General features: G+C 52.9%; 1 protein-coding gene across 1 annotated transcript; it reads right to left on the bottom strand.

The window, feature by feature from the left end:
* RAB32 (RAB32, member RAS oncogene family) lies at window positions 1-23,725 on the bottom strand. The gene is made up of 3 exons (XM_058307605.2): window positions 23,455-23,725; window positions 7,378-7,655; window positions 1-3,175 (listed from the first exon to the last, which is right to left on the bottom strand). The coding sequence occupies exons 1-3, from the start codon at window positions 23,705-23,707 to the stop codon at window positions 3,026-3,028; spliced, it is 681 nt and encodes a 226-aa protein (XP_058163588.1). The 5' UTR covers window positions 23,708-23,725; the 3' UTR covers window positions 1-3,025.
* Window positions 23,726-25,830: the final 2,105 nt, after the last annotated feature.

Raw genomic sequence — 25,830 nt, 5'->3', positions numbered from 1 at the left:
TAATTCAAATCCATTTTTATTTTTCAAGCATTACGCTCCAAGTGGAAATGTTCTTCTGCATTCAGATGGCAGTACAGCAAGCACACGGATCAGGGTAACACAAACTGCTTTAATAGCACCATAACACATTCTCACACAAACGTAAATATTTTCTAAAAAGCTGAAGTCGGCCTGGTCCAATATGCCTAATTACGGGGTCTTCCCTGCAGCAGCTGCTATCAGGAATTTGGTACTTATCCTGCTGGGTGACTCACAAGGCCTTCAGATGATCAATACGTACTTTAACATAGATGTTACTGGACTGCTGCACAGCGTCCCCTAGGTGGGTCTACGACTGTTTTGTTATCCCTTATAGCTGAGCACACAGGTTACTTCTAATTCTTTTCATGCCGGATCTCAAGCAATGGCTGCAGTGTGCAAGCCTGCCTGCTTCCTTGTGCACGTAGCATATTTTTTCTAGAGCTGACAGCTGCTCCACTTCCTGAAAGACAGGGAATAGGAGTAAAAGCTGAACAGCAAGTTTGGAGAGAAACTATTAAATGTATTCTACCATCAGATTATTATACCTGTTTTCCTGTATTATCAGGCATATAATCAAACTGACACAATTTTTGTGAAATCTGATACTTTTTATTTTTCTGATTTAGTAAGTTTTGGCATGTAAATTTCCTCTCTTGCAAAATGCTATTTACATCTTTTGCCTATTTCACTCATTGTCTTACATTTTATTATTCTGCATACTAATCTTTTCTCAATTAAAAGAACTGCAAATATCTTATTTTGTCCATTGCATGTCATAACTCAGTGTATGATGCCTTGCTGTACAGCATATTTTGATATAATTAAATGCTTTTACATTTTCCTCTTTGGCTTTCAGCATTTGAAAGTTAAAAAGGATTTTCTTAGCCTATGATAAAAATTTTTCCATACCTGCAAAATTTGTGTAGTTTTATTTCTCATTTTAAAACTTAGGTCATTATAATTTACAGATTAGGTATCGGGGAACAGTGAATAGAAAGTTAGTTTCCACATGATTGACCAGTTGTAGCAATACTGACCTGCCTGTCAGAATCGTCGTATTCCCACTTCCTTCAGTGGGTGGAAAGCAAATACTGTGCTGTCTGTCCATTGTTTAAGGGGCTTAGACTTTATAATCAATGATTTATAAACTGGAAATGAACATGTTATCTATATTTTAAGAGCTCATGTTTTGAGTAATGCCATATATTTTGAACTGAATTAGCATTCTATCATGCTACCTACCCTAGTTTTCAGATTTAAAAAAAACAGATTTCTGAGTCCCATCCCCAGAAAATCAATTCAGTAAGTCCGAAGTGAGGTTCAAGAATTTTCACTGTTAGGGAACTGAAGCGCTTCGTATACCAATTTCAGGAAACCAAACCAAACCATGCCTTATGATGAAAAGTCACTGTTCATGATCAGGATGCCTTTTAGAAGCATTATCAGGCCGCCTGTGTACAGAGCTGATTAGAAAACTGGTGATATCATAATGCTTGAGACCTTTACAAAGAGGATTTACATATTCTTTTTATTCATGAGGTACTCCACACTTCTTCCAAGTGTCTCAGCTAGTATTCATGCATACATAAATAAAAACAAAGGCACTTGATTTGTCAGTGAATAAGGAAGCCACAGGGTTCTTTTTTTCTTTTAAACATTTATGTAGCTTGCCCAAATTCAAATTTTATGTTACAGTTACAAAACCAAACCTGGTAAGAATGTAGGGAGTAAAGCAAGCAGTTCCTCAGTTACAATTGCTTCTAAATGTAGGAAATGGTAAATCTAGTAAGTGATCCCACATTCTGACACGCAGAATCCTAATGTCTTGACACCTGCTATTTTTTCACGGAGCGTATCCGTCTGAGCAGGGGCAAGTCCATGCTAGCTGTCTCTTCTTTTGCTCCATGAATCCATGGCTCTTTCCAATCCAAGCTCACATATAATGTCTAAGAAAAATTTGGTCACTGTCTTATTTTGCACTGGTTTTGTATTATCTCACAAACGGCCTTTAAAATTCCATTGACCCAGACAATTTGGACCTTTCCACATATCAAGTCCCTTAAAGTAAGGGGTAAAGTGGCAGGTGCAAAGTTTTCTAAAGAAGAAAAAAGTAGACTGCATTAACTCAAAAGGAAGGTGCATTTCCAAAACTGGGCTAATGAAAATACAGATATCATGAGTCTGCCTTAAGCTTCTCACTGTAAATGTATTTTAAATGCCCAAACCTTATGGGAAACTATGCGCGAGTTAGCTACCTTCACCATTCATGCCACAGAATCTTGGATTTGACTGCTTATGCTCTGAGATCAATCCTCTCCTGACACTGCTGTTAAGATTTGAGTGGCAGTGACAGTGGCATCTGTCAGGCGCCCAGGCAGAAACAAGACACCTGCGACGAGCCAGGTGTGGGGAGAAGAAACGAGGGTGCCTGCTGTTTCCAGCCAGGGCCAGAAGGTGCTGCCCACCGAATCTGCTCGTCGGGCCTGTCAACAGTGGCAGCGGCACTGCTTCGGCTAATCATACTTAAGGGTAACAATTTTACCTGGACATCCAAAGTCTTAAGCAGGAAAAACAAAGTACTAAGCAGGACTAGCAAGCCTTTTGAGGCTAACAGTATCTAAACAAAGCCCACGTCACTGCAGTGGAAGAGGTGGACAAACACAAAACAAAATAAAAGAACATTCTGGAGACCGCAGGGAAGGTTTTATTATCATTCCCAGGGTTGATGCTAAAAACCCCAACTTAGAATCCTGAGGGACCGACCCTGCAAACGGCATCTAAAAGGATGTAAACACTGTCCTCCTTGCAAAGGCAACCACGAACCCTGGGAGTTCATCCCTTACATCGCGGTGTCACGACAAGGAATGTTTCCAGAAGGTTCCCCCTTCAACTGAGCTGGCTCCCCAGTGTGTGGAGATTCCCAGTGCAAGCATTGTGTGCAAGTGGGTCTCGGGATCCACTGGGAACTGAGCCAGGCCACTGGGCCACAGAAGCAGAGGCCACGCTAGCAACACTGGGATTTGCTCCCGGCTGCCAGGGGCTCCTGATGCAGCTTAATCTTGCCCTCGTCGTTCTCTTCAGCAGCAAAGCTTTGTTGGTTTGCAAGAATGGTCTCCACCAGGAAGCGGGCTGCCTCGTCTATGTTTATGTTATCCTGCAAGGCAGAAACGAAGGACTGGGTGAGTGCTAGTTCTTCGACGGGCACCGAGAGCACATCAAAGGGAGTGAGGAACACCCAGCTCCACGCTCGCCTCCAACACCCGCGCCCCCTGCGAGCGCTGAGCCATCGAGCCTGCTTCTGGCAAAGGCTCACCCTGTTCTCTCAACTCGGGGCACTGAGCTGGGGAAGGTAAGGGATGCACTCAGGCTGAAAAGCCCTGCTCTTGGGCTTCTCATTTAAGGATTCGGAACACACAGTAAGAAGTTAGAAGCTCCGGGGCCAAAGGCACATTAAAGCATCAGGAACGGACCCTGCCTGCCCCCACCTCTGAGCCTGGGGTACTTATAGTCGTCATGTCTAAATGAGCGAGAGTGTGGGTGAGGCACAGAAGGGTTCCTCGGCTCCCACGACACCTGCGTGGGGGGGCGTAAGCCGCCACCAAGCACACGCCAGCAACACGCAGCAAGAACTGAGCTCACTTCAAACATTAATACACCTTTTCATCTGTGAACAGCTTCAGGTTTACAAACACGTTGCAAAATAGTAAGCATTTGTGAACACCTTTCACCCATATTCCCAAAGGGTAGTACAGGGTTAATCACCTTCATAATCCCATTTCTGACCATGGACAGCTGCATTCCATCCTCTCCACCCTGGACCACTCAGCAGCTGTTTTCCATCTTCTCTGTACTCTGGGTCACTCGGCAGCTGCTTCCTGTCCCCCCTGGGATCCGGATCCTCTGCAGTCTCTTCGTCTTTCATAACCTGGATGCTCCTGAAGAGTCCTTGCCAGCAAACAGCCCTCAGGTGAGTCTTTTGGGTTTCCTTGTCATTGAGGTCAGGTAAGCCTTCGGGGCAAGGACGAGGCGTCCCTGTAGTCTCTTAGGCCATCGGGAGGCCCACGTCGGTCTGACCCTTGCTGGTGACGTCAGCTCATCCCGGCTCAAGTCCCATCTGCAGGCGTCTTTCCCTCTTTCTCAGGAAGTACAGACTTGCAGACTCCCTGCTTCCCATTTGCCTGTCAATTTCAGCATCAACTGATGCTTCTTCCTGAACAATCGTTACTGTGGCTTTTGCCAAGTGGTGATTTTCTATTTCCATCATTCCTTCCACCTGCATAGGTTGGAATTCTCCTGCAAGGAAGACTCTCCCTTCTTTCCATTTGTTTACTCACGTGTTCATTCATAGGATGGATTATTATTTTAGTTGATGATTTAAATCCATTGTACTAGTGATTCGTTTTGGTCTCACACTGTCCTAGACTTTGGGAGCTCCATTAAGGAAGTGCCTGTGACCATGATGTGTGGGGGTCACCTCCTGCGATGTGACGTTACGGGGTACCTCCTGTGGCGTGATGTGATGGGGCACCTCCTGTGATGCGACATGATAGGGACACCTCCTGTAACATGTTGAGGGCACCTCTTGTGACATGATGTGATGGGGCACCTCCTGTGACGTGTTGGGGCACCCCCTGACTCTGGCATCATGGGATGCCAGGCCCCCCTTTACCTCTCCATCCTGACCCTGGAATCAGCCATTTCTCCGGGGAACCCCTTTCTGCTGCCAGAGTCTGAGGATGAGGTTTGTTCCCTGGCCTGTCACTGCCTCCAAGCCCTTTCAGCAGAGCTAGTAAAAGTGTGACGGCGTGTGTGAGTGTGCAAGAGTAACTGTACAAGGACGAGGGTGTGAAAATGTATGTGTGTAGGTGAGGATGTGTACAAGTGAGTGCGCGAGTGTGTGTAAGGGTGTATGAGGGAGGGTGTGGGTAGTAGTGTGTGCATGAGTGACTGTGTGTGCAAGCTTATGAGTGTGAGTACATGAATGTGCACAAGTGTGCATGTGTCAATGTGTATGAGTGTGTGCGTATGAGTGTATGCATGAGTGTGTGTGAGTGGGCACCCATGTGCACGTGTCAGTGTATGAGTGTGAATGTATGAGTGTGTATGAATGTGTATGAGTGTACAATGGTGTGACTGCGTGCAAGACTGTATGAGTGAGTGTGTACAAGTGTACATGTGTCCATGTGTATGAGTATGTGTGAGAATTTATGAGTATGGGTGTATGTGTGCATGAGTATGCAAATATGAGTAAGCGTATGTGTATGTATCAGTGTGTGTGAGTTAGTGCGTACACACCTTTAGCTCCTATCTATATCACACGTGTGCATCTACTTCTGTATCCACCTATGCACATATACATGTGCTTACGTGTGTGTGTAAAGCCTTCCATCCACTCGGCTCCCACCTGGCTCCAGGGTCCACCGGCTTCCGGCTCCTTCCCTGCCATGCCTTTTGCAGACAGCGCACCTGGACTGTTACTCAGGTATGTCGCAGCCTCCGCAGCGCTTTCAGCTCCTCTCCTGATGTAGTTACTTTCATTCAGGTATCGGCCTTTGAAAGCCCAAGTGTCATTTAGTTCTACCCCCCACCCCATTATATCAAATAGTTATAAAGCTCTCAACTGCATTCAGTAGCAACAGACCAGTACAGGAAGTTCCCATACTGAAGCCTCACCTTTGAGATCCATCATTCCATAAAGGTGAAAAGAGGGGCTTCATGAAATCACAATTGTCTTTTGTCTATGATCCTACTAGAATTCAGACCACTGGAATTCGAGCAAAACTCAGGTTCGAGGTCAGCTGGGGGACCGCCCAGAAATAAATTCCGAGTGATGCTGGGACAGCTCTTCAAGCCTTGGGAGCGTGTGACACCCTGGGGGCCACCGAGGAAGTTCTGCAGGGCGCACGACCCCCTGGTGCGTTAAATGCCGTGCGGGGTTGCTCAGAAGCCCCTGACCTTCCTCTCCTCACCACTGCTTTGTCCTGTCCCCTGGAGCCCTCTCTGTAAGCGTCTCGGGGCTGCTGCCGCTCGGCCTTGAGCGACAAGTCACACGACACCGTTGTTTTTAGCTCACACCTCGATTCTGGGGACAGATGGGGGTTCACTGCCTGAAAGGTCACTCTGACTACAACCTAAAGGGGAGGACCCCTGTGTCACATGAACATGCCACGCTGTGATAAGCACGGCGGGCTCCACGCGCTTTGCTCTCCAGCTCGGCCAGGAGAGAAGCAAACCCGCGCCAGGTGCCCAGTGGACAGCGCACGGTGGCCTGGACAGGCTCCAAAGCAGCGTGCCATCACGACTCCTTCCTCCGGCCTGGCTAAGCGCCACGCGTGGCCCCTGGGCTACCGCTCTCCTCTGCACTTTTTATTTATGACTTGTTTCTAAGCTACCAGCACACAGCTCTTTCCCCAGTCCTCCTCAGCTCGGAGCAGGGTGTTCGGCTGGCCACACCCTTACTCCAGCCTCCCCGTCGCTGCCCGACGTTTCGTGCCATCGCGTTTATCATTATCATCGGTGGCACCAAATAATCTTTCCACCTTGAGGGTGGGTTTCTAGCAAAAGTAAAGGAAACCTGGAAACCAGGCGGTGGTACAAGGCAGGTGGTTTTTGCACACGTGTGGAAGAGAAATCCAGCGAGAAGCTGCCTCTTCCGCGGCTGTTAAGATCGCCGTCCACCTGTCCTTCGCGCGGCTTTCTCAAACACTGCGTCGTTCTTACACAAGTCTGGCTGTTAGGTGGCCCTGACACGGAACCTCGTGCATGTAAACAACCTCTTAACCACTAGCCTGTACTTGTGAGCCTCACCCCTGCTTCCTTGCACGTCTACGGCCAATTTCAGTGTTTTGATTTCAGGTTGCACCGGAAAACAGTTTTGCTTCCCCTCAAAACATATTCTATCTCACCTCTCTTAAAAGTTTAACGACCATATCCTCCCTCCACTGCTCATCAAGCAGCGTGCAGCAGGCGTCACACATCCGTGTGTTCAAATTCTTTCATACACAACTCACCCACGGCGCCTGGACAGACCTCCCCGCGCCCCCCGGTGCCCACGCCAGCTCTGCGTGGCCCCCCGGTGCCTACGCCTTCCGCGTCACTGCCAGCCTGCTGCAGAAGGGCGTGCCACCTGGGAGATCTGAACTCGCAGGACGAGCCAGCTCGTTCGTATCGTGTTAGGAAAGCTGCCCCCTCGGGCTGAGACCCCCCACGGCTGTTTTCACAGGCAGGACCCCTGCCAGCCACACCCCCGCCCCTGGGCTTTCCGAAGCCGGCGGCTCAGTCCGCCTCGAGGCCTGCCGACACGGCGCAGACGCACGCGCGGGACGGCGCGACCGGGCCCCGAGCAGAGCGGCTCACCTTGGCGGAGGTCTCGAACCAGCTGGCAAAGCCGTGCTCCTGGCAGAAGCGGTCCATCTGGGCGGGGCTGTGGTCGCCGTCCCTCTTCTGGTCGCATTTGTTAGCGAGGAGGACAGCAGGGATGGGGCAGCTGTTCGGAAGGTGGACCTTACTGTCCAGGTCCCGTTTCCACTTGAGGACGGCCTCGAAGGTGGAGCCTCTCGAGATGTCGAAGACCACGAAGGCGCCGACGGCTTCTTTGTAGTACACCCGGGTCATGTTGCCGAAGCGCTCCTGCCCTGCGGAGCAGACGGGGGCGTCACGGCCGCAGCCCGGCCAGGGCCCTGCCCTGCGCGCAGCGCTGCACTTGGCTCCCGCTCCACAGCACAGGAGCCGGGGTCGCCGCCACCCTCACACCCACGGCCACGAAGCGGAAGGGCCTGTCCACGGGGTTTGGGTCTCGTGCTCTGAGGGTACGTGCTGAAGTCTGATTTGGTTGTGAATTCCAAAACTAGATATTGGATTAGGTTTGTCATCTGGTCTGCACCTGGGTGTGACTGAGCTGGGATTAGGGCTTTGTTTGGGCCCTGTCCTTAGGGCGTTGAGCCCCCACCCGCCAAGGGTGGCTAAACCTTGGCTAAAATGTCTACTGTGTACTACAGCATATGTTTGCAGAGCCTTCTCTTACCACCTCAGATCATACTGGTCTTTAAAGCAAGGAGGAAGCTTCTCTTCATTTGGCAGATTAAAAACCAGCACAGAGCTGCGTGGCCAGGACCACTGGGACAAGGCGGCCGATCTCCTAAATCCCGCATACCCGTGACACCACGGGGTGGGGACTCACAGATGAAAGGCTTGGCAAAGGGCAGAGTTGGGGGCTTTTGATGTTGGAGTTTGATGTTGGAGTTTGATGCTGAAGCCTTAAGCTGGAGCCCCAGGAAGTCAGCTCACAGGGGAAAGAGAAGTAAACCCAGGAAGAGAAGAACCCTAAGCCCAGGAAGAAGCAAGCCCTGGGAAGAGAGGAACCTTGAACCCAGAGAGAAGCAAGACCCTGGAAGGGAGGAGCCCAGGAAGCCTGAGCCCTGGCAGACGTCGGCAGCCATCTTGCTCCAACACGTGCAAATAGACGTTGGTGAGAGAAGCAACTTATGCTTTATGGCCTGGTATCTGTAAGCTCCTATCCCAGATAAATACCCTTTATAAAAACTGGCCAGTTTCTGGTGTTTTGCATCAGCACCTCTTTGGCTGGCTAACGCAGTACGACAGTCTCCACAAACAGGAACGCGGCGGCACCCACTGCACAGACTCATCCCCTGGTGTTCCAAGGCAGACAGGCTGGGAGCCGGGTGGGGGGCCCAGGACGGACGAGCAGGGAGTGTGCAGGCCAAAGATAAGCCTGGCCGCCGGGGGGCCACTCACGAGGCTGGCCGTGCGTGAGATAAAGCAGCTTGTGGCCTCAGCGCGTCTTCCTGTGCATCTCCAGCCCAAACCGCTTTTGATGCAATAAGCACATTCACCCTCCTCCGAGAAAGAAAGACGATGCCAACCTAGACTTAGACAACCTACGACTTAGAACAAAAAGCTGCACAGCTGGTTGTGTGGCCACAGAAGGATCAGTTAACAACCTGCCTTACAAAAAATACTTTGGCTAAAATGTCTACCGCATTAAACTATAGCATATGTTTGCAGAGCCTTCTCTTACTACCTCAGGTCATACTGGTCTGTAATGCAAGGAGGGACCTTCTCTTCATTTGGCAGATTAAAAACCGGCACAGAGGTGCGTGACCAGGACCGCCGGGACAAGGCGGCCGATCTGAATCCTGCGCACCCGTGACGCACAGCCCGGGCCGTTGCGGTCACTTCGGAAGCTCACCTGCGGGCTGTCACATCACTGCCGGGAAGGCCAGGGGAAGACGGCTGGCGAGCGATGCAACGCTCAGATGTGTAACTGTTTGATCCATGGTAAAGATGCTACGAGATGATGCTTTTTATTAAAGCACAGGGTGAAAAGCAAGTTTTATCTAGACTTTAGAAGCAAATGCAGAGCTACCAGAAAACATTACCCTGTGCTTGAAGGAATGATGGAAGAACACAGCAAGAAGCACACGGGTGGACAACCTTAAACTTAATGGATTTGTGGGGACTCCTCATCAGGGCTGATCTACGGTGAGAGTCCAAATGTCTGAATTTAATTACAAAAATGCTCATCCACGACACCCCCCCGGGATGTCCACGTTCTGTGGTACTATGGACCTGATCAGTCAACTCTAGTTCATTTCTCCACAGGGCTGACATCTCTGAACAGTGTTCCCATGGCCACGGAGGGCATAATCCCCGCCCAGGGGCGACCCCGACGCAAAGCGCAGCTCCTGCTCTCCTGCTCCAGTTCCAGCCAGAGAGCACAGACTCCTAACCCCATCCGCTCTTATTTATTTTAATTATTAATTTTAATTACTGAATATGAAACACCCAAGAGTCATTAGGATAGTCCAGATTCAAGACAATCATATGGCGAGAAGAAAGCACTCCCCTGGGGCATCTCTTTCCTTCAGAAGAGAGGGTGGGACACCAAACCTGTAAAAGAGAAGCACAGCATTCCAGGGCGAGTAAGGGATCCCACTCAGCTTTTAGTCACATAAACAGTCTGGTAAAGCAAAAAAAGAGCCAGAAATGTTGACATCAAAGCATTTTGGGGAGGCCCCTTGTCTGGTCGCACAGCCAGGCTCACGTCTCCCCAGAGTCCTGGCATCAGCGTGTTTTTAACAACCACACCGCAAGGCAGACCCAGACCACGCCAAGTTCACTGCCAAGCAAATGGAAAGGCACAGGCTGTGGCACGATGCTGCAAACCACGTACGTGATAAAGGATGCGTGCCCAGAACCTCTAAAGGACCCTCAAAACCCCACAGTACGAGAGAGTGGTAAGGCGGGAGACCACCATAAGAGTACATTTCCATCAAATTTTATAATATGGAAACTAGCATGACGGGGTAACGGAAAGCGGATCAGTGGTTGTCTCAGGAAAGGGAGGGGGTGGGCCACAAGGAGGCGAGAAGAACGTCTTTGGTAATCTTGATTATAGTGATGTTTCATAAGTATATACATATGATGAAATTTATCAAATAGTACAGTTTACAGGTGTCAATTATACCTCCATAAAGCTATTTTAAAATGCCTCCTAGGACCCCTGGAAGGTTAAAAGTAAAATGCCCACCTGGATATTCTAGGGCAGTTTGTCTAAATCGGGTAAAGAAAGTTTTCCTGGAATCTCTACCTACTCTCGCTTATGCACCGTCTGTGAGCTTTCCCACGGCAGGCGCAGTGTTGAGGAGTTGTGACAGAGACTGTCCAGCCCACATAGCCTAAAATACCTGTTCTCAGGCCCTGGAGGACCAGGACTCTGCATTCCTTGATCTGGCAGTGGTGCGAACACTGGCGAAGGCCAACCCGTAGGGTCTGGGCATGTTTAAGTCAGACTTTACCTTGGAACAAGTGGAGAAGGCAGGCCCTGGCACTGCAGAGGTGCTAGCTAGTGTTGTCATTACACGCTGAACAGAGCAACTACAGAGCAGCCTGAGGCTCCTTTCGATGCAGTGCCAATTAACATGTGCCACAGAGAGGCAGGCTTGGGAGGTGCCAAGGAGCCAGTGGGCAGCTCCTCATGGCCAAGAGTCAACGGGCAGCTCCTTGAGGCCATGGAAAAAATGGGCAGGTCCTTGAGGCCTAGAGTCAACGGGCAGCTCCTCAAGGCGATGAGTCAAAGGACAGCTCCTCATGGCCAAGAGTCAACGGGCAGCTCCTTGAGGCCATGGAAAAAATGGGCAGGTCCTTGAGGCCTAGAGTCAATGGGCAGCTCCTCAAGGCCAAGAGTCAGTGGACAGCTCCTCAAGGCGATGAGTCAAAGGACAGCTCCTCATGGCCAAGGAGTCAACGGGCAGCTCCTCAAGGCCAAGAGTCAGTGGACAGCTCCTCAAGGCCACAAGTCAGTGGACAGCTCCTCAAGGCGATGAGTCAAAGGACAGCTCCTCATGGCCAAGGAGTCAACGGGCAGCTCCTCAAGGCCAAGAGTCAGTGGACAGCTCCTCAAGGCCACAAGTCAGTGGACAGCTCCTAGCAACAAGGAAGCCCGGGGGGCATCAATGGAGGCTGCAGCCCTCCCAGCTCTGAGGCCTCAGCTTCCTTGTCTGACCTCAGTGTTAACGCTGATTTTCTAAAGAATTCTGCAACCCCTGAATCTACACGATGAGGGTGGAAGTGGCCCATCATCAAAGGCCAGGCCCGAAAATTGAAGAAATAGCTTAGTTTCCAAAAGAATAGTTAGATATACTTCCTCTTTTCCTCTGAGTTGTAATCTCCATTTAAAATGGTCGAAAGTAACCTACTAATTTCATACATCCTCAAACTACCTTCCTTTCTCCATGTAAACAAGCAAAAATTGAACACTTCTAAAACAGATGCTGCTTAATGAAGAAGTGGGAAAATATGAGATGAATTCATTTAAAATAATAATTTTAACATACAAATAAGGGCCGCTGTCACACACCTAGGCAGGGGCAGCCCGGCTTGAACCGTCATTCACAGGTCTGCGCATGTTTCGCTCTGCTCCGCGGCCAGGCGCTGCTTCTCGGGTAGGAGCAGGGTCCCTTCCTTCCTACCAAGGGAATTCTCCTGGGGTAATTTAGCTGTCCCCTTCTTACTGCCCGCCGCGAGTGCTCAGGTGGACAGACCACTAGCCCTCCTCTGCTTCTGAACCTTGGAGGGGACACTCTCCTGCCCCTCCACAGCAGGGGCTCCCACAGCACGCGTCTTGGCCCCTCAGCTGCCACGGCCTGGCCTGCTGCACAAGCTCGGACCCTCGGGTAGAGACCACTGTGGGGTGTCTGGCGGCCTGGGTCTCTGGCACACCCCGGTGAGAAAGCACTGCCCTCCTTGCCAACCTCCTCTGGAGGCAGGCAAGAGTGAGAACTCTGCTTGGCCTTGCTTGGCTCCCAGCACAAGCTGGCCGTCCTGTCCTTGCTGACGTCCAAAGTGGCATGAGGTGCCTTCCCTCTGCCAACCTGAAACAGGATGGTTTCCTTTCCTCAGGCGCTCAGGCTAGTGGAGGACAAGGCGCTCGCCACGATGGCAGGTGTGTGGTGCTTGTTACGGCTGCAAGCAGGAATGCTACTCTGAGGCTGCACACTCATCTTCCTGGTCTTTTTTAAGGTCTACTGTCAAGGAATGCCCTTCAAGTGCCTGCTCACTGTGAAGGCGCAGCATCACACACGTCATTCCTTGTGACGTCCCGGCTGGCTGTGGCACGGAGCCTGGGCCGCTCAGCCGGGCTCACCACACTCTCTGCCGACGGAGGGACTGTGTCGCCCAGATCCCAGGCACTGCCCCCCCCGTCCTCCGGGTCGTCTCTGCTAGAATTCTCTCCACGCCTCCCCCTTCCCAAGGTGAGCCAGCCTCGCCTCACTTTATGAAGGGCTAAGGGTCAAATGTTGGGAAAGACTCTGGCATTCAAACAATTGCATTGGAATCCTGTTGGGTATCTCAGGACTCCTAGCACTTTAGACAAGAAGTAGCTGGGGATGGAATTACGGTCCCCACAAAGGCACGTTCAAGGCTTCAGTCCCATTTCCGGGCTAAGGAGTGCCCACGCTGACTGAGGGGTCTTCATCCAGGAAGGATGCCGTCCTCGAGCAGAGGAAATGCCAGAAGAGGAGGAGCCAGGGCGGTGAGCGAGAAGGAGGGAGGGAGAGTGAACGAGGGAGGGCAGCGGCGTGAGCTGGGACCTCCGAGCCCTGGAGGCTCGGCAGCCAGCCCTGCCCACGCCCTGGCCTAGCAGCATGGCCCGAACGCCCTGGCCACGGGACAGCCCGTTGCTATGTTCCTGTCGGGGGGGGGTATCCGTCAGGGCACAAAGACCACCCTCTGGGATTGGCCAGGCGACCGTTTCCAGGGCAGCCCACGAACGCACTGTTACTCTGGATTCCACAAACTACATGAATACATTCCAGGAAATTCCCCTTGGCTGGCCGTCCCTGGGCCGTGACTCAGGACGGAGAAAGGCTCGGGCTGAAGCACGATGACTAGCAGCGTAAGCTCCATGTGAGCACGTGCGAGGGTGTGAGCGTGTGCGTGAGCATGTGTGAGTATATGAGCATGTGTGTGAGCGTGTGCATGTGAGTGGGTGTGTACGCATGTGTGAGCGTGTGCACGAGTGTGTGTGAACGTTTGTGAGTGCATGCACATGTGAGTGGGTGTGTGTGAATGTGGGTGTTTGAGTGTGTGTGAGCGCCTGCATGAGTGTATGTGAACATTTGTGTGCAAGTGTGAGTGTGAATGTGTGTGGGTGGGTGTGAGCGTGTGTGAGCATGTGCATGAGCGTATGTGAACATTTGTGAGTGTGTGTGCACATGAGTGGGTGTGTGTGAATGTGTGTGGGTGTGTGTGAAGGTGTGAGCGTGTGCACGAGCATATGTGAACATTTGTGTGTATGCACGTGAGTGGGTGTGTGAATGTGGGTGTGTGAGCGTGTGAGCATGTGCATGAGCGTATGTGAAGATTTGTGTGTGTGCACGTGTGTGTGAGCATGTGCACGAGCATATGTGAACATTCGTGTGTGCACGTGAGTGGGTGTGAGTGTGAATGTGGGTGTGGGTGTGTGTGAGTGTGTGCACGTGCAGTGCTGAGGCTGCCCCTCCAGGCGCCCTGCGGCCCGTGTTGCCTCCCTCTGCAGGCGCTGGGAGGGCAGGCGCTGCAGGAGCCGCCTGCTGAGGCCGGGTGCCGCCGTTCCGGCTGTGAGACCTTGGCTCTCCCGCTCGGCGGTTCTCCTGGGGACAGACTTCCATGGGCGGCACTGCAGCGGCACCCCTGGGGTCATCGAGTCCAAGATCCCTTATTTCACGGAGGAGTCGGTGACGGCCTGGGGAGACGAGCACCGCGGTTTCCTGGTTTGGTTTATCTCGTGCACTGTGAGGTCTGTCAGCCAAGAGCTTCTGGAGCACCCACTGCTCCCGATGTCCCCGGTTTCCAGAGGCCCAGGCAGCTTCAAGAGTGACAGCGGCTCCCACGCGGACCACGCCCCGGCCCCAAAGCCGCCCCCCCCACCTCCCCTCTCCAGGGGAGCCCCCTTCTGCCGCGTGTCGAGGCAGCCGTCCCACCCGCCACGTGGCTGCGGCGAGCGGCCAGCACATCCCATGGCCTTAGAGAGCTTTGTTTTTTTTTTTAGAGAAGTTGTAGGTTTACAGCAAAATCCTGCAGAAAATAACAGAGTTCCCATATACCCCCATTACTAACATCTTGCTTTAGTGTGGTACCTTTGTGTAGTTGAGGAAAAAATACTATCATTGTACTTACTATTAACTACAGTCCATGGTTTACAATAGGGTACCCTGTTTGTGTTGGACAGTCCAGTGATTTTCTTTTTTAATTTGTATTCCATCCTTCAAACAATGTGTTACTTCTTTCTCCAGAAGGGGGAAGCTTTATAATAACTTAGCACCTTCCTGGCAATGACGAGGGAGTAAAGGAGCAGAGCGCTAGTGATATAGGCTCAAAAAATATTTAAAGAGGCATCTGACTTCTACATCCCCAGTGCAGTGAATTTTCAGGTATGGAATTTGGCAAAGGTTTAATAAGTTTATCTTAAAATGTATAAGTATTTGCATTAATATTTGTACATGTACCTCACCTGGAATAAAACACTATTGACTTTGAAACAACAAAAGAGATTTCTAAGACTATGTATTCCCACTAAGGAAAAGAAAATCACAAAATAGTTCACTGTATTTCTTCATATCTAATGCAAATTTCTGTTTCTCAGGTTTCAAAAGGAAAGTACTGAATTCCCAACTGTAATCCGAAGCACAAGTCAGAGATCCTGTCTCGTCATTTTGTGACTGGCTTTGTTTCATATCTTAATGTTTGTCTCCATATTTTTTATTCATGCTACACTTAACAAATTATATAAATATATTTTAAATGTTCACTGAAACTCAGAAGAATAATTTTCATGACTAAGAACAAATCAAAGCAATAGGACAAAACGGTGGTTCGTTTCTAAGTACAAGCACCTTCCCACCATTGAAAACCACTCCAGGTAAGCTGGAAAGAATGTCAGCTTTCTCATTAGTGTGTGAGAAGTCCTTTACAAAATGCCTGCATCTCAGCACCATTCCAGAGACGAAGCTCTTCTGACAGGCTTGTGCCCGGATGGCTTAGGAGCCCTGCTTGATCAAGATGGAATAGAAGTGCAGCGTTGGTTCTAACAGCGTAATTACATTAGCCATCAGGGTGTTTAAAAACACTTGCTACAAGTAACAATGTGAAGTCAAGACCCAGCCCAAGTTCTATATTTAAGAAGGACAACCTCACAGGTGTCGCTATTTTTAGGACACCAAGGTAATGAATCACTGTATTACAGAAACTGGCCCCGGGGTTACAGTTTAATGTTTAACATGATACGTGGCAGGCATTGCTAGAAGTAAATAATATCTTACATAAAGAACTACTGTAATGCTAGCCAATAAATGAAGGTACTAAAATCAGATTATCCCGCTAGTGGCCCATTCCCCCTGCCCCAGTAGCTTGCACAATTTTCCACCAAAAAAAGAGTACCTCTATTTTCCCCAGATAAAACCAGTTTAAAAGCTATGGCATCGCACATCTGAGTTTGGATTTGATTCACATTGTATTTCATAGCTCAGTGCTGTTCTTCTGAGAGAAGACTTTGTGAAAGGAGTCACGCCTTTACTAATTCCACCCAATTGTCCAGTATTTCGCTTTTACCATGTATAAAGTGAGAGGAAGAGGATAAAAAGTAACAGTTAAGAGGAGCAGCTGTAGCTCAGTGGTTGAGCACCTGCTCCCCCCCACATGGTCCCAGGTTCAACCCCCAAAACCTCCTTAAAAAAAGAAAAATCACAGTTACGCCTCCGGGGTCAGCAATCTGGACCTACGGGCTAACTGCACACCCCGCCACTGTTCTGAGCCTTGGTTTCCTCACCTGTAAACTGGAAGAATTCCTATTTTTCCAGATTACTGTAAGTATGAGAATGAAAGTGACTGAGGGACAGTGTCTAGAATACAGCCTTTTTTTTTTTTAAGGGGGGTACCGGGGATTGAACCCGGGACCTCGCACTGCAAAGCAGGCGCGGAGCACTGAGCTCCACCTGCTGCACTAGCACAGCTGGTAATAAACGCCCCCCACCATTCAGTCAAAGGGTCTATGACCCAAAGTTCCCAGCTAGAGGAGTCATGCTTTTCTTGCAGATGTCCTCCAATCTGGAAAAACAAGTACTGGGGGGAAAGGGAGATGCCTAGCCGCGACTTACCCACGGACCCAGCAGCCTTGCAGCCCTCTCACCACCTCTGGAGGTCAGGGTTAAGAAAATGTGCTTGACAAGCAAGAGTCAAACCGAATTTTTAAAAAATAGGAAAACACCTAAATAAAAGGGAAACCAGTAAACTGATCTTGAGAGGGTGGCGGCAGTCCTCAAGGCCACAGCGGCCAGTGCGAGGGGCTGCTCTCCAGAGGCCGGCGCCTCCGGCCTGTCCTGCCGACCACTGGCTCTGCGGTCACTGGGAAGAGCTGCCTCCACTCAGCCCGCACGGGCAGAACCCCATGGCCTTCCTGATCCACGTCCACGGCTGCAGCAGCTTTAAGAGCTTAAGATGATGGGGTTTCCCAAACCAACCTGCTCCAGGAGACGAGGGGCGGCGAGCGCCCCACGGTTTGTGCTACCACAAGGGGGCCCGAGACGGCGCGGGGACGGGGAGGGGGCCGTGCCCCTCCTGGGAAGGGCTGTGAAAGCTGGGCCTCAGCCACGGAGGCGGCCCTGAGGAGTCCTGGGTGTAGGGCAGGGGTCTGCAGAAGGGGTGCACCAGGTCATGCAGCGGACTGCTGGGCTGGGGTCCCAGGAGCTCTGGGTTGGAAGGTACAGCAGGGTCCTACCCCAGCCCCCCCCCGCAGTGTCCTACCCCAGCCCCTGCCCCACAGGGTCCTACCCCAGGCCCCCCCGCAGGGTCTGACCAGGGCAGGCCCCATGTCTGACCAGTAGCTGCCTTCGCTGGACGGCACGTCTGTTTACAGGGCAGGGCTACGGGCCGGGGTGTCACCCCCCAAGACCTCCGAGTGCCAACCCCAGGTACGGGACAGTGGCCTTCCCTGGAAACAGGAAGCTTGAAGAAGTCATTGGCGAAGAGGCCACCCTGGAGAAGGGCAGGCCCTGAGCCCAAGGGGCTGCTGCCCTCAGAAGGAGGGAATTGGGGCCTGGGGACAGAGGCAGAAAGACAGAAGCAGAGCAGGTGCCATTACCACAAGCCCCGGAGCCGGCCACACAGCCCTGCAGGCTCAGCCACAGCGCGGCCTCTGACCCCCCATGGGGAGGGCGCACGGCCGTCGGAGCCGGTGAGCTGCAAACTTCGACAACAGCCCTGGCCAACGAAGCCAGAGGACATGGCCCGGGAAGAGGTGCGGGTCAGTGGCCTGAGCCCAGAGCCACGCGCTGCCCGGCACAGACTCCGCCGAGACATGGGGGCGCTGGGCAGGTAGAAGCCAGGGAACGAGTCTGATGGAGGCGGCTCCGTGCAATCCCACGGAAAAGTGGACAGACGGAGCTCAATTTCAAGAAGCAATAGCAGAAAACCACTGCAGAAGATGCTTAAGGAAAATTTCAGGACGGAGATGAGTGGAAAGTACAAGGAGGCAGAAAAGTAAGGTCATCTGTCATTGGAAAGGCCAGCGGATGCTCGAGCTCTAACCCCGCTGGCAGTCTGTGACTGTGCTCCCGCTCTCAAAAGAAGGGCAAAGAATCTACAGCCGCCAACTCATCTGTGAAAAGCACAGAAAGCTATGCTGCAAACCTAAGTGTGCAGAACTCCAAAGCACCTTTTTCCTGACTTTTTTTCAGCTCAGAAATCTCCCCACTTTCATCTGCATGTGCTCTTTTCACCTTTCAAGAGAGTTCTATATCACTAACAACTCTCCTTCAACTTGTCAGCTGGCCCTTCTCTGTTACCTAAGTGTCAATTAAGTGGGAAATCCTCGCTATTTTAAGGATAGGTGGTTCCTGGGTTACGAATCTAAGAGCTTCGATTTTTTCCTTTGGAGAAGCAGTGTTTGCATGCCAGCCCACTCCACACTTTCTCTAATCTCTCAATCTATTGTAATAAGTGCTTAGGAATACGAATCATGGAAAATTCCATCTCCAAGGCTTAAGGATACTGGAAGGCCAGAATAGCATATACATGATGGACACGATTTAAGGTAGCCCTGGAAAGGCCCTGCACAGCTGGACTACCGCAGGTGCACACGTTTAAGCAGGAGCAGGGGGAGGCAGGCATTCTCCCACCCTCCCTTCCACAGCCCCATACCAAGAGCACCGGGGCTGGCAGCAAAGTCCATGGTTTGGGAGAACAGACAAAAGACAGAACCAACTGAAACTTGCCTAACTTGGAAGTATTATGCTTCAAAGAGAAGAATAACGGGAAATCCAAACTGATAACACAAAGAGATGTTAGTTTTCAAAATGAGTACAAAATATGAGTTAAAGATTCTTATGTAGGGATAATGGAGCATATGAAGACTTAGGAAACAATCTGTGCTTCTTTCTGTACCAGGCAGCCAACACTCTGCTCCACCCTAAAGCTGCAATCCCATCGCTTTCCCACCCTGGAATCAGGGCACCTGTCCCCAGGCAGTGCTAAGGCTCACCTGCATGGTCCCAGCCGAGCCCCTGCAACTGTCCATGCGGACACTCGGGCGTGTCTAAAAGCTGGACTCGGAGGTAGAAGGGCTAGCAGAGGCTTACTAGGGCACGAGGCTGGGAGCACAGCCACATTTCTGCACTTGTATCAGCATGCCACAGTCTACAGCACGCCGCGGTCTACAGCACACCACAGTCTACAGCATGCCACGGTCTACACAGCATGCGACAGTCTACAGCACGCCGTGGTCTACTCAGCACACCGCGGTCTAAAGCACGCCGTGGTCTACACAGCATGCCGAGGTCTACAGCACGCTGTGGTCTACTCAGCACACTGCAGTCTAAAGCATGCTGTGGTCTACACAGCCTGCCGTGGTCTACAGCATGCCGTGGTCTACTCAGCAAGCTGCAGTCTACAGCACACTGTGGTCTACTCAGCATGCTGAGGTCTACAGCATGCCGTGGTCTACACAGCATGCCGCAGTATAGAGCATGCCGCAGTCTACTCAGCACGCTGCTGTCTACAGCACACCACAGTCTACAGCAGGCCGCAGTCTACACAGCATGCCATAGTCTACACATCATGCCACAGTCTACAGCATAACGTGGTCTACACAGCATGCCGTGATCTACAGCATGCTGCGGTCTACAGCACTCCATGGTCCACACAGCATGCCATGGTCTACAACACACTGCAGTCTACACAGCATGCCATGGTCTACAGCATGCCATGGTCTACACAGCATGCCGTGGTCTACAGCATGCCACGGTCTACAGCACACTGCGGTCTACAGCACGCCGTGGTCTACAGCACACTGTGGTCTACAGCACGCCGTGGTCTACAGCACACAGCAGTCTACACAGCATGCTGAGGTCTACAGCACGCTGCGGTCTACACAGCATGCCATGGTCTACAGCATGCCGTGGTCCACACAGCACGCCGTGGTCTACAGCACGCCGTGGTCTACACAGAATGCCACGGTCTACAGCACGCCACGGCGGTCTATAGCACACTGCGGTCTATAGCATGCCATGGTCCACACAGCACGCCGTGGTCTACACAGCATGCCGCGGTCTACAACATGCTGTGATCTACTCAGCATGCCATGGTCTACAGCATGCCGTGGTCCACACAGCACGCCATGGTCTACAGCACGCCATGGTCTACACAGCATGTTGCGGTCTACAGCACACCACCGTCTATAGCATGCCATGGTCCACACAGCATGCCGCGGTCTACAGCACTCCGCGGTCTATAGCACGCTGCAGTCTACAGCACACCGCGGTCCACAGAGCACGCCGTGGTCTACAGCAGGCCGTGGTCTACACAAACAGAGCATCGCTCGCCTGCAGGGCTGCTGAGGCAGGTAAGAACGGGAGCATATCCTGAGGTCCGGCCGGTGGCCTCTCCTAGAGGGGATTTCCACGCATGGTAACACAAACACGCTGCAGGGCTGCACATCCCGCCTGGACAACTTGAATGCTCAGCTCGGACTGGGCACCCAGGGTGTTTGAGGACTCGGGAAGAGAGAGAGATTTGAAGATGTGAAACAGGAAGTGGGCTTGCTGGGGACTGAGCACAGAACTGTGCTTGGCTAGAGCGGAGGGGGGGCAAGACGGGACAAGGTCCGGTTACTTACGCGTGACAGAGACAAAAACAAGGGCTTCAGGTGAGTCACGAGTCCTGACAGGTGGATGCTTCCAAGGTGAGAAAAGCATCACAGGTAACAGTCCAGATTCTTGATCACAAAGAGAGAGGAAAGCAACAGAAGGAGACCGCTAGGTGTAAAAAAAGACGTTGGGATCGACATTCTAATTCAGGATGGTAATGGAAAGAGTAAAACATGAGGTCAAGAGCGGTGGACATAATCTGCCATGTCGTCCAAGCACGCGCTTGTTGCTGGGGCCGACAACGGGACACGTAATTCAGAGCAGCTGGTGCCCAACTTGTCCACTGGCCCAGGTTACGCATGCAGATGTTTAGAAAGAAACGTTGATCACAAAAAGCAAAGCCCTTTGATCAAGGCATAAGCACTAAAGTATGTTACATCTAAAAGGACAAAAAATTAGGATTCAGTCAAAATATGCCTAGGAAAAATCTGTCAATGCTAAGAACCATGAGCAAATACGACTTCTCCCTCCACAGTGAACCTGGTTCGGCTCCGTCCTCCTTTATGAAGCACCTCCTGAGATCCCTTTCGAACCCCCCGGGGACTCCGACACCGAGTGGACGTCAGCTATGCTCTGCACAGTGTGGCAGAGGCAGCCTCGCCCAGCTGGACACGGCACCCAACGGCTTCTGTGTGTTGAAGCTAGCCACCTCCGTGGAGTGTGATAAAAGCCCCAGGGAAGCCGTGGCTCTTAATGTGAAGACTCTGCCCGCCTTTACAGAAAACATTAAACAGATCCTACCTGCCACACTCGTCAAGGCTCTCAAAACATTTCGATTCTTTGCAAAGTGAACAGGACTCAGCTTTGTCACTACAGAAACCAAATTTGCTCAGCCTCGGGGTGGGGGGCTCTGGAGCAGCCTGCAGCTGGCCTTCATTACATCATTACCACTTAATTCAAATGGCATGAGCCAGGGTCCCGCAGTGGTTCAAATATTCAAACGGATGAGTTAAGGGCGCAGCTCCCCAAACCGAGTCAAAACCAAGGTCTTCTGCCTCTCAGTCTCCTGAAACAGGAAGACTCGGTTGCTGAAAGCCTTGCTTACGGTGAACCTCCACTTATGCTGGTGTGACCTGCCGAAAGCACCCAGGACCAGGTAACAGCGCTCGCAGGCAGGAATCCCTTTCGGAGACCGCAGGAGCTTGCTTTCCCTCCCGGCAAAGCTCAAGTTGTGAATTTAGGGAAAAGGGTAAGGACATCCACCCCATCCAAAGAATGTTTACGAGACTGATAGATTGGAGACGTCCCTTCTGGCGTACGGTACTTTCAAGAAGGGCGAAAAGGGGGGCACTCAGGAAGAGAACGTACTCACACTTTTGTTTTCCCAGATCTTCACATATAAGCATCTTAGCCTGAAGCTTGAAAATGAAACTACGGCACAAATCTAGTCATTCATGCCCACTCACCTGCAGTGGGACCTGATTGCAGTTTATAGCCAAATACCACATTTTTTTACCAACAGGGTGAGGCAAAGCCATCAGCCCGGGGGGCGGGGGGAGGCGGTCACAGTCATCTTTGTGGAAAGCCACAGCTTCCCTGAGGATTCCTGGGGCGTGACCATCACATGCTAAGACAAACTTCCAAATTCCTGTTTTCTCAGGAGCGAGGCACCAGTTAGCATGCTCCCGAAACGTCTGCGCAACAGCAGGAAGTGTTTCGAAAGAAGCCTCTGGCTGCAGACGACTTTTCAAACGGACTTTTGGTTTTCTGTAATGAGACAGAGAGGGAGGGAAGAAAAGGGAGGGAGAAAGAGAAAACAAAAGAGAAAAAGGGGCAACCAGTTGACCCCCAACCCTGAGGGAGTCACACGATGACGTTTTTCAAATCGCGATATACTTTGTTCTAAATAAACGAGAACATTGGTTCCAGTTCTGCAAACCTTCCTCCAAAACTTGAAGCTGCAAATGGGAAGATTCCTGACAAACACCCCATTACACCCCACGCGCTGCGGGCTGCAGTTCCTGCTTCCGCGGAAAGCAGGAATCCACGGCGCCCTCAGCCCTAAGCACACTCCAGGAGAAAAGCTGCTGGACGCGTGGCGAGGCGCCACTTCCCGAAGCTCCTTCTTGAACGCCTTTTCCAAGGCGCACGCCCTGAACACAGCCGAGCGGTCCCCACCAGTGACTCAGGCCCTGTCCGCGGCCCCCGGCAGCCCAGCCGAGCCCGGGGCTTCAGGAGGCAGAGCACGGGGCAGTGTGCCCACCAAAGCGACGTGCGTCCCCCCAAACGGCCATCTGCGCACACGCCTTAGGGACAGCGCCTTGGGGCGTGGCTAGGGACGAGGTAGGAGCGAGCGGCCAGCTCCACCCCGGGTCTCCAGGCGAGGCCCGACCCCTGAGGGTGCGCCCGTGGGGAGGAGGGGGCTCCGAGCGCGGCGGTCGCTGCAGGCTGGGCTTGACCGCCACCCGATTCCCCCAAAGGCTGGAGGAGCCCGAGTCTAAGGCCCTTCCTCTTCCCGGGCAGTCAGAGGTCCTGGGGTAGCCCCCCCGGCTCCCGCCCCGCGCGCCCCCGGCGGGGGCGTCCGCTCCAGCTGAAAGGAGGGGGCTTCCCGCGGCGGCCAGGGCCGCTCACGCACTCCTGCGTCTGGCCCCGCCTGAGCCCCGCGGCCGCTCCCGCCCCTCGCGGCGCCCTGGCTCCCTGGCCCCGCGCCGCCCGGCCTCCGTGCGCCCCACGCGTCCCCCACACGCGCGCACGGCCGAGAGGCGAGGAGGGAGCCCCGCACGCCCCCGCTCACCCGCGATGTCCCAGAGCTGCAGGCGCACGCGCGTGCGCGGGTCCCACGCGAGGACCTTGAGCGCGAAGTCCACGCCGACCGTGGCGCGGTAGTGCTGCGAGAAGAGCTGCTGCACGTAGCGCCGGATCACGCTCGTCTTGCCCACGCCCAGCTCGCCCACCACCAGCACCTTGAACAGGAACTCGCGTGTCTCGGGCTCCGCCGCCGCCTCGGGCGCCCCCCGGCCCGCGCCCGCTGCGCCCCCGCCCGCCATGCGCCCCACTCGCGGCCCGGCCCGGCCCGCACGCCGCCCGCCCGCCCGAGCGTCACGGGGCCGGAACCGCCGCGACCGCGCGAAGGGACGGCCGGGGACTGGCCGGGACTGGCCGGAGGCGGGGCCGGGCGCGGGCGGAGCGGGGGCGGGTTGGAGGGGCGGAAGGGCAGCGCCCTGGACAGGGCAGGGCGGGATCAGGACGTGTGGACCTGACCGAGTGGCCTGAGGGCAGAGCGAGGGCGGGGAAGACCGGGGCGGGGCGGGGACAGGCCTGGGAGGGGGGGAGTGGGCAGCCGACTGGGGGCGGGCCAGAGCCGGGGAAGGGGGGGAAGAGCCGGTCACCCTTGGCCAGAAAAAGGGCAGTGACCGCGGGGCACACCGGGCGGGGGCTGGGCCTGCAGGTGGCGGCTGGGGCGGGGGCTGGGGCGGGAGGTGGGGGTCCGGGGCGGGGCGGGGCGTCCCATCCCTGTGCACCCTCCGGGATTCTACCCCGGGGAACTGGACGCAGCAGGTCTCGGGAGTCTCAGCTGCTCTGGAGCGAGTGGCAGGGAGTGGCGGAGTCGCTGGGACAGCACCCAGGACTGATAAAACTTCAGGATTTGAATGCAGGGGTGGGCCCCAGAAGAAGAGACAGACTCCGCAAAGTGTTTGTTTTCCTCCCCAAGGAGCAAACCAGCATTTTGGAGCCTTTAGCTCACAGCGTTTAGAATGGACTTGGAGACGCCCAGGTATACCCTGGGGACCTAGTGAAAAGCGGTATTATTGTGGGTTTTATCTTAAAGAAGGAAGTTCGCCCTGCCTTGCTTTCTGTTTATAGAGTTGAGGAACTTCTGCCTTCCCTTATTTGTAACCCCTGGAAGGGATCTGGCCACTCCTTAGGTAAGTGAAAGCTTACCTTGTTCTCTGCTCTAACGCCAACCACTGAATAGTGCTTTTCGGAGGTGGAGGCATTTTAAAATTTGTAAGTCAAGGTGGGAGTAAAGCCTTTATGGAAGAGCTACTGAAAATAAAGGGGCTTCGTTGCTGACGGCGCTTGGCCCACCGTGCAGAGCAGGGCTGCATGGGAGCCTTGCAGTGCCACCAACAACCTGGAGGGGGGAGGAGACCTCCCGTCCCCGCCGCCACTGCGGCATATTGCTCTACAAGTCCCCGTCCACGTTAGGACAGCATTTGATCAGCTCCTCTGTCCTGATGCCCCTGACAGAGGTAGACTTATGATGCTGGAAATCATATTTGATATGTGGTTTAAAATTAGAAATGGTGGGAGCTGAAGGCAGGGCAGTGGTTTGGGTCAGTGGCTCTCAACCTTGAGGCCCCCCCAGGTTTGTTACAGCACCCCCACCTGGGGGCTTCTGATTCAGAACTTCTTGGGTGGAGCCAGAGAATCTGCACCTCTAACAGGTTCCCAGAAGCCCCTGCAGCTGCTGCTGGCTGGGACCTCGCTGTATGCCCTTAGGATCTTGCTCTAGAGGGGATTTCCATTCAGCGTCTCTGGGATGGGGCCTGCGACTGGGTGATGTCAGTGCTGGGGGACCACAGTTTGGGGTGCGGTTAGAATTCAGCAGGCCACACCTGCTGTGCAACTGACTCACCTGGAGAACCAGCTACCCCATTGATCCAGCCGTTCTGTTTCAGATCTTAGAGGTAGAGCCAAGAAAGCTCCATTAAAACATAAAAATGCACACAACAAACACCCCTAGGTGAGTGTGGCGCAGGCGCTGGAGTTAAGGAACCACTGCCCTAAGTCATGTCAGGTGTCGAGTGTAAACACTGAGCAGCGTCTGCTTGTGTGACTCTGAGCTGGAGAAGGTTGAAGTGACTAGGGAGCATGGAGAGGCCGGAGCACGTCCAGATACCAGAGCTGATACTTTAGTGGGAGGCAGGTGCCACACCCCCACCCACCCCAATGTGTTCCAAGCCATCACCCCACCCTAGGATCGCCCACGCCACCATGTCCTACCAAGCAAAGGATGACCTGCCCTTTACATGCCTGACTCTCCCGGAAAATCTGTTCACTCCTTTGTTCATTCTAAGGCTCATGATTGTGCCAGGGAATTTTCTAGACACTCCGGGTACAATGGCAAGCAGAATAGAGGACGTTCTTGCTCTTAAGGACTTTACAT

Source organism: Dasypus novemcinctus, chromosome 11 (assembly GCF_030445035.2).
Source record: "Dasypus novemcinctus isolate mDasNov1 chromosome 11, mDasNov1.1.hap2, whole genome shotgun sequence".
Lineage (NCBI taxonomy): Eukaryota > Metazoa > Chordata > Mammalia > Cingulata > Dasypodidae > Dasypus > Dasypus novemcinctus.
Note: the sequence above shows the minus strand (reverse complement) of the source record. Positions and strands in the feature narration are given on the sequence as shown.

Coding starts and splice junctions, on each gene's coding strand:
- RAB32 (XM_058307605.2), bottom strand. CDS start 23,707: ATGGCGGGCGGGGGCGCAGCGGGCGCGGGCCGGGGGGCGCCCGAGGCG. Junction 7,656..23,454: donor GCAGCTCTGGGACATCGCGG/GTGAGCGGGGGC, acceptor TCTGCTCCGCAG/GGCAGGAGCGCTTCGGCAAC. Junction 3,176..7,377: donor GGTTCGAGACCTCCGCCAAG/GTGAGCCGCTCT, acceptor TCTGCCTTGCAG/GATAACATAAACATAGACGA.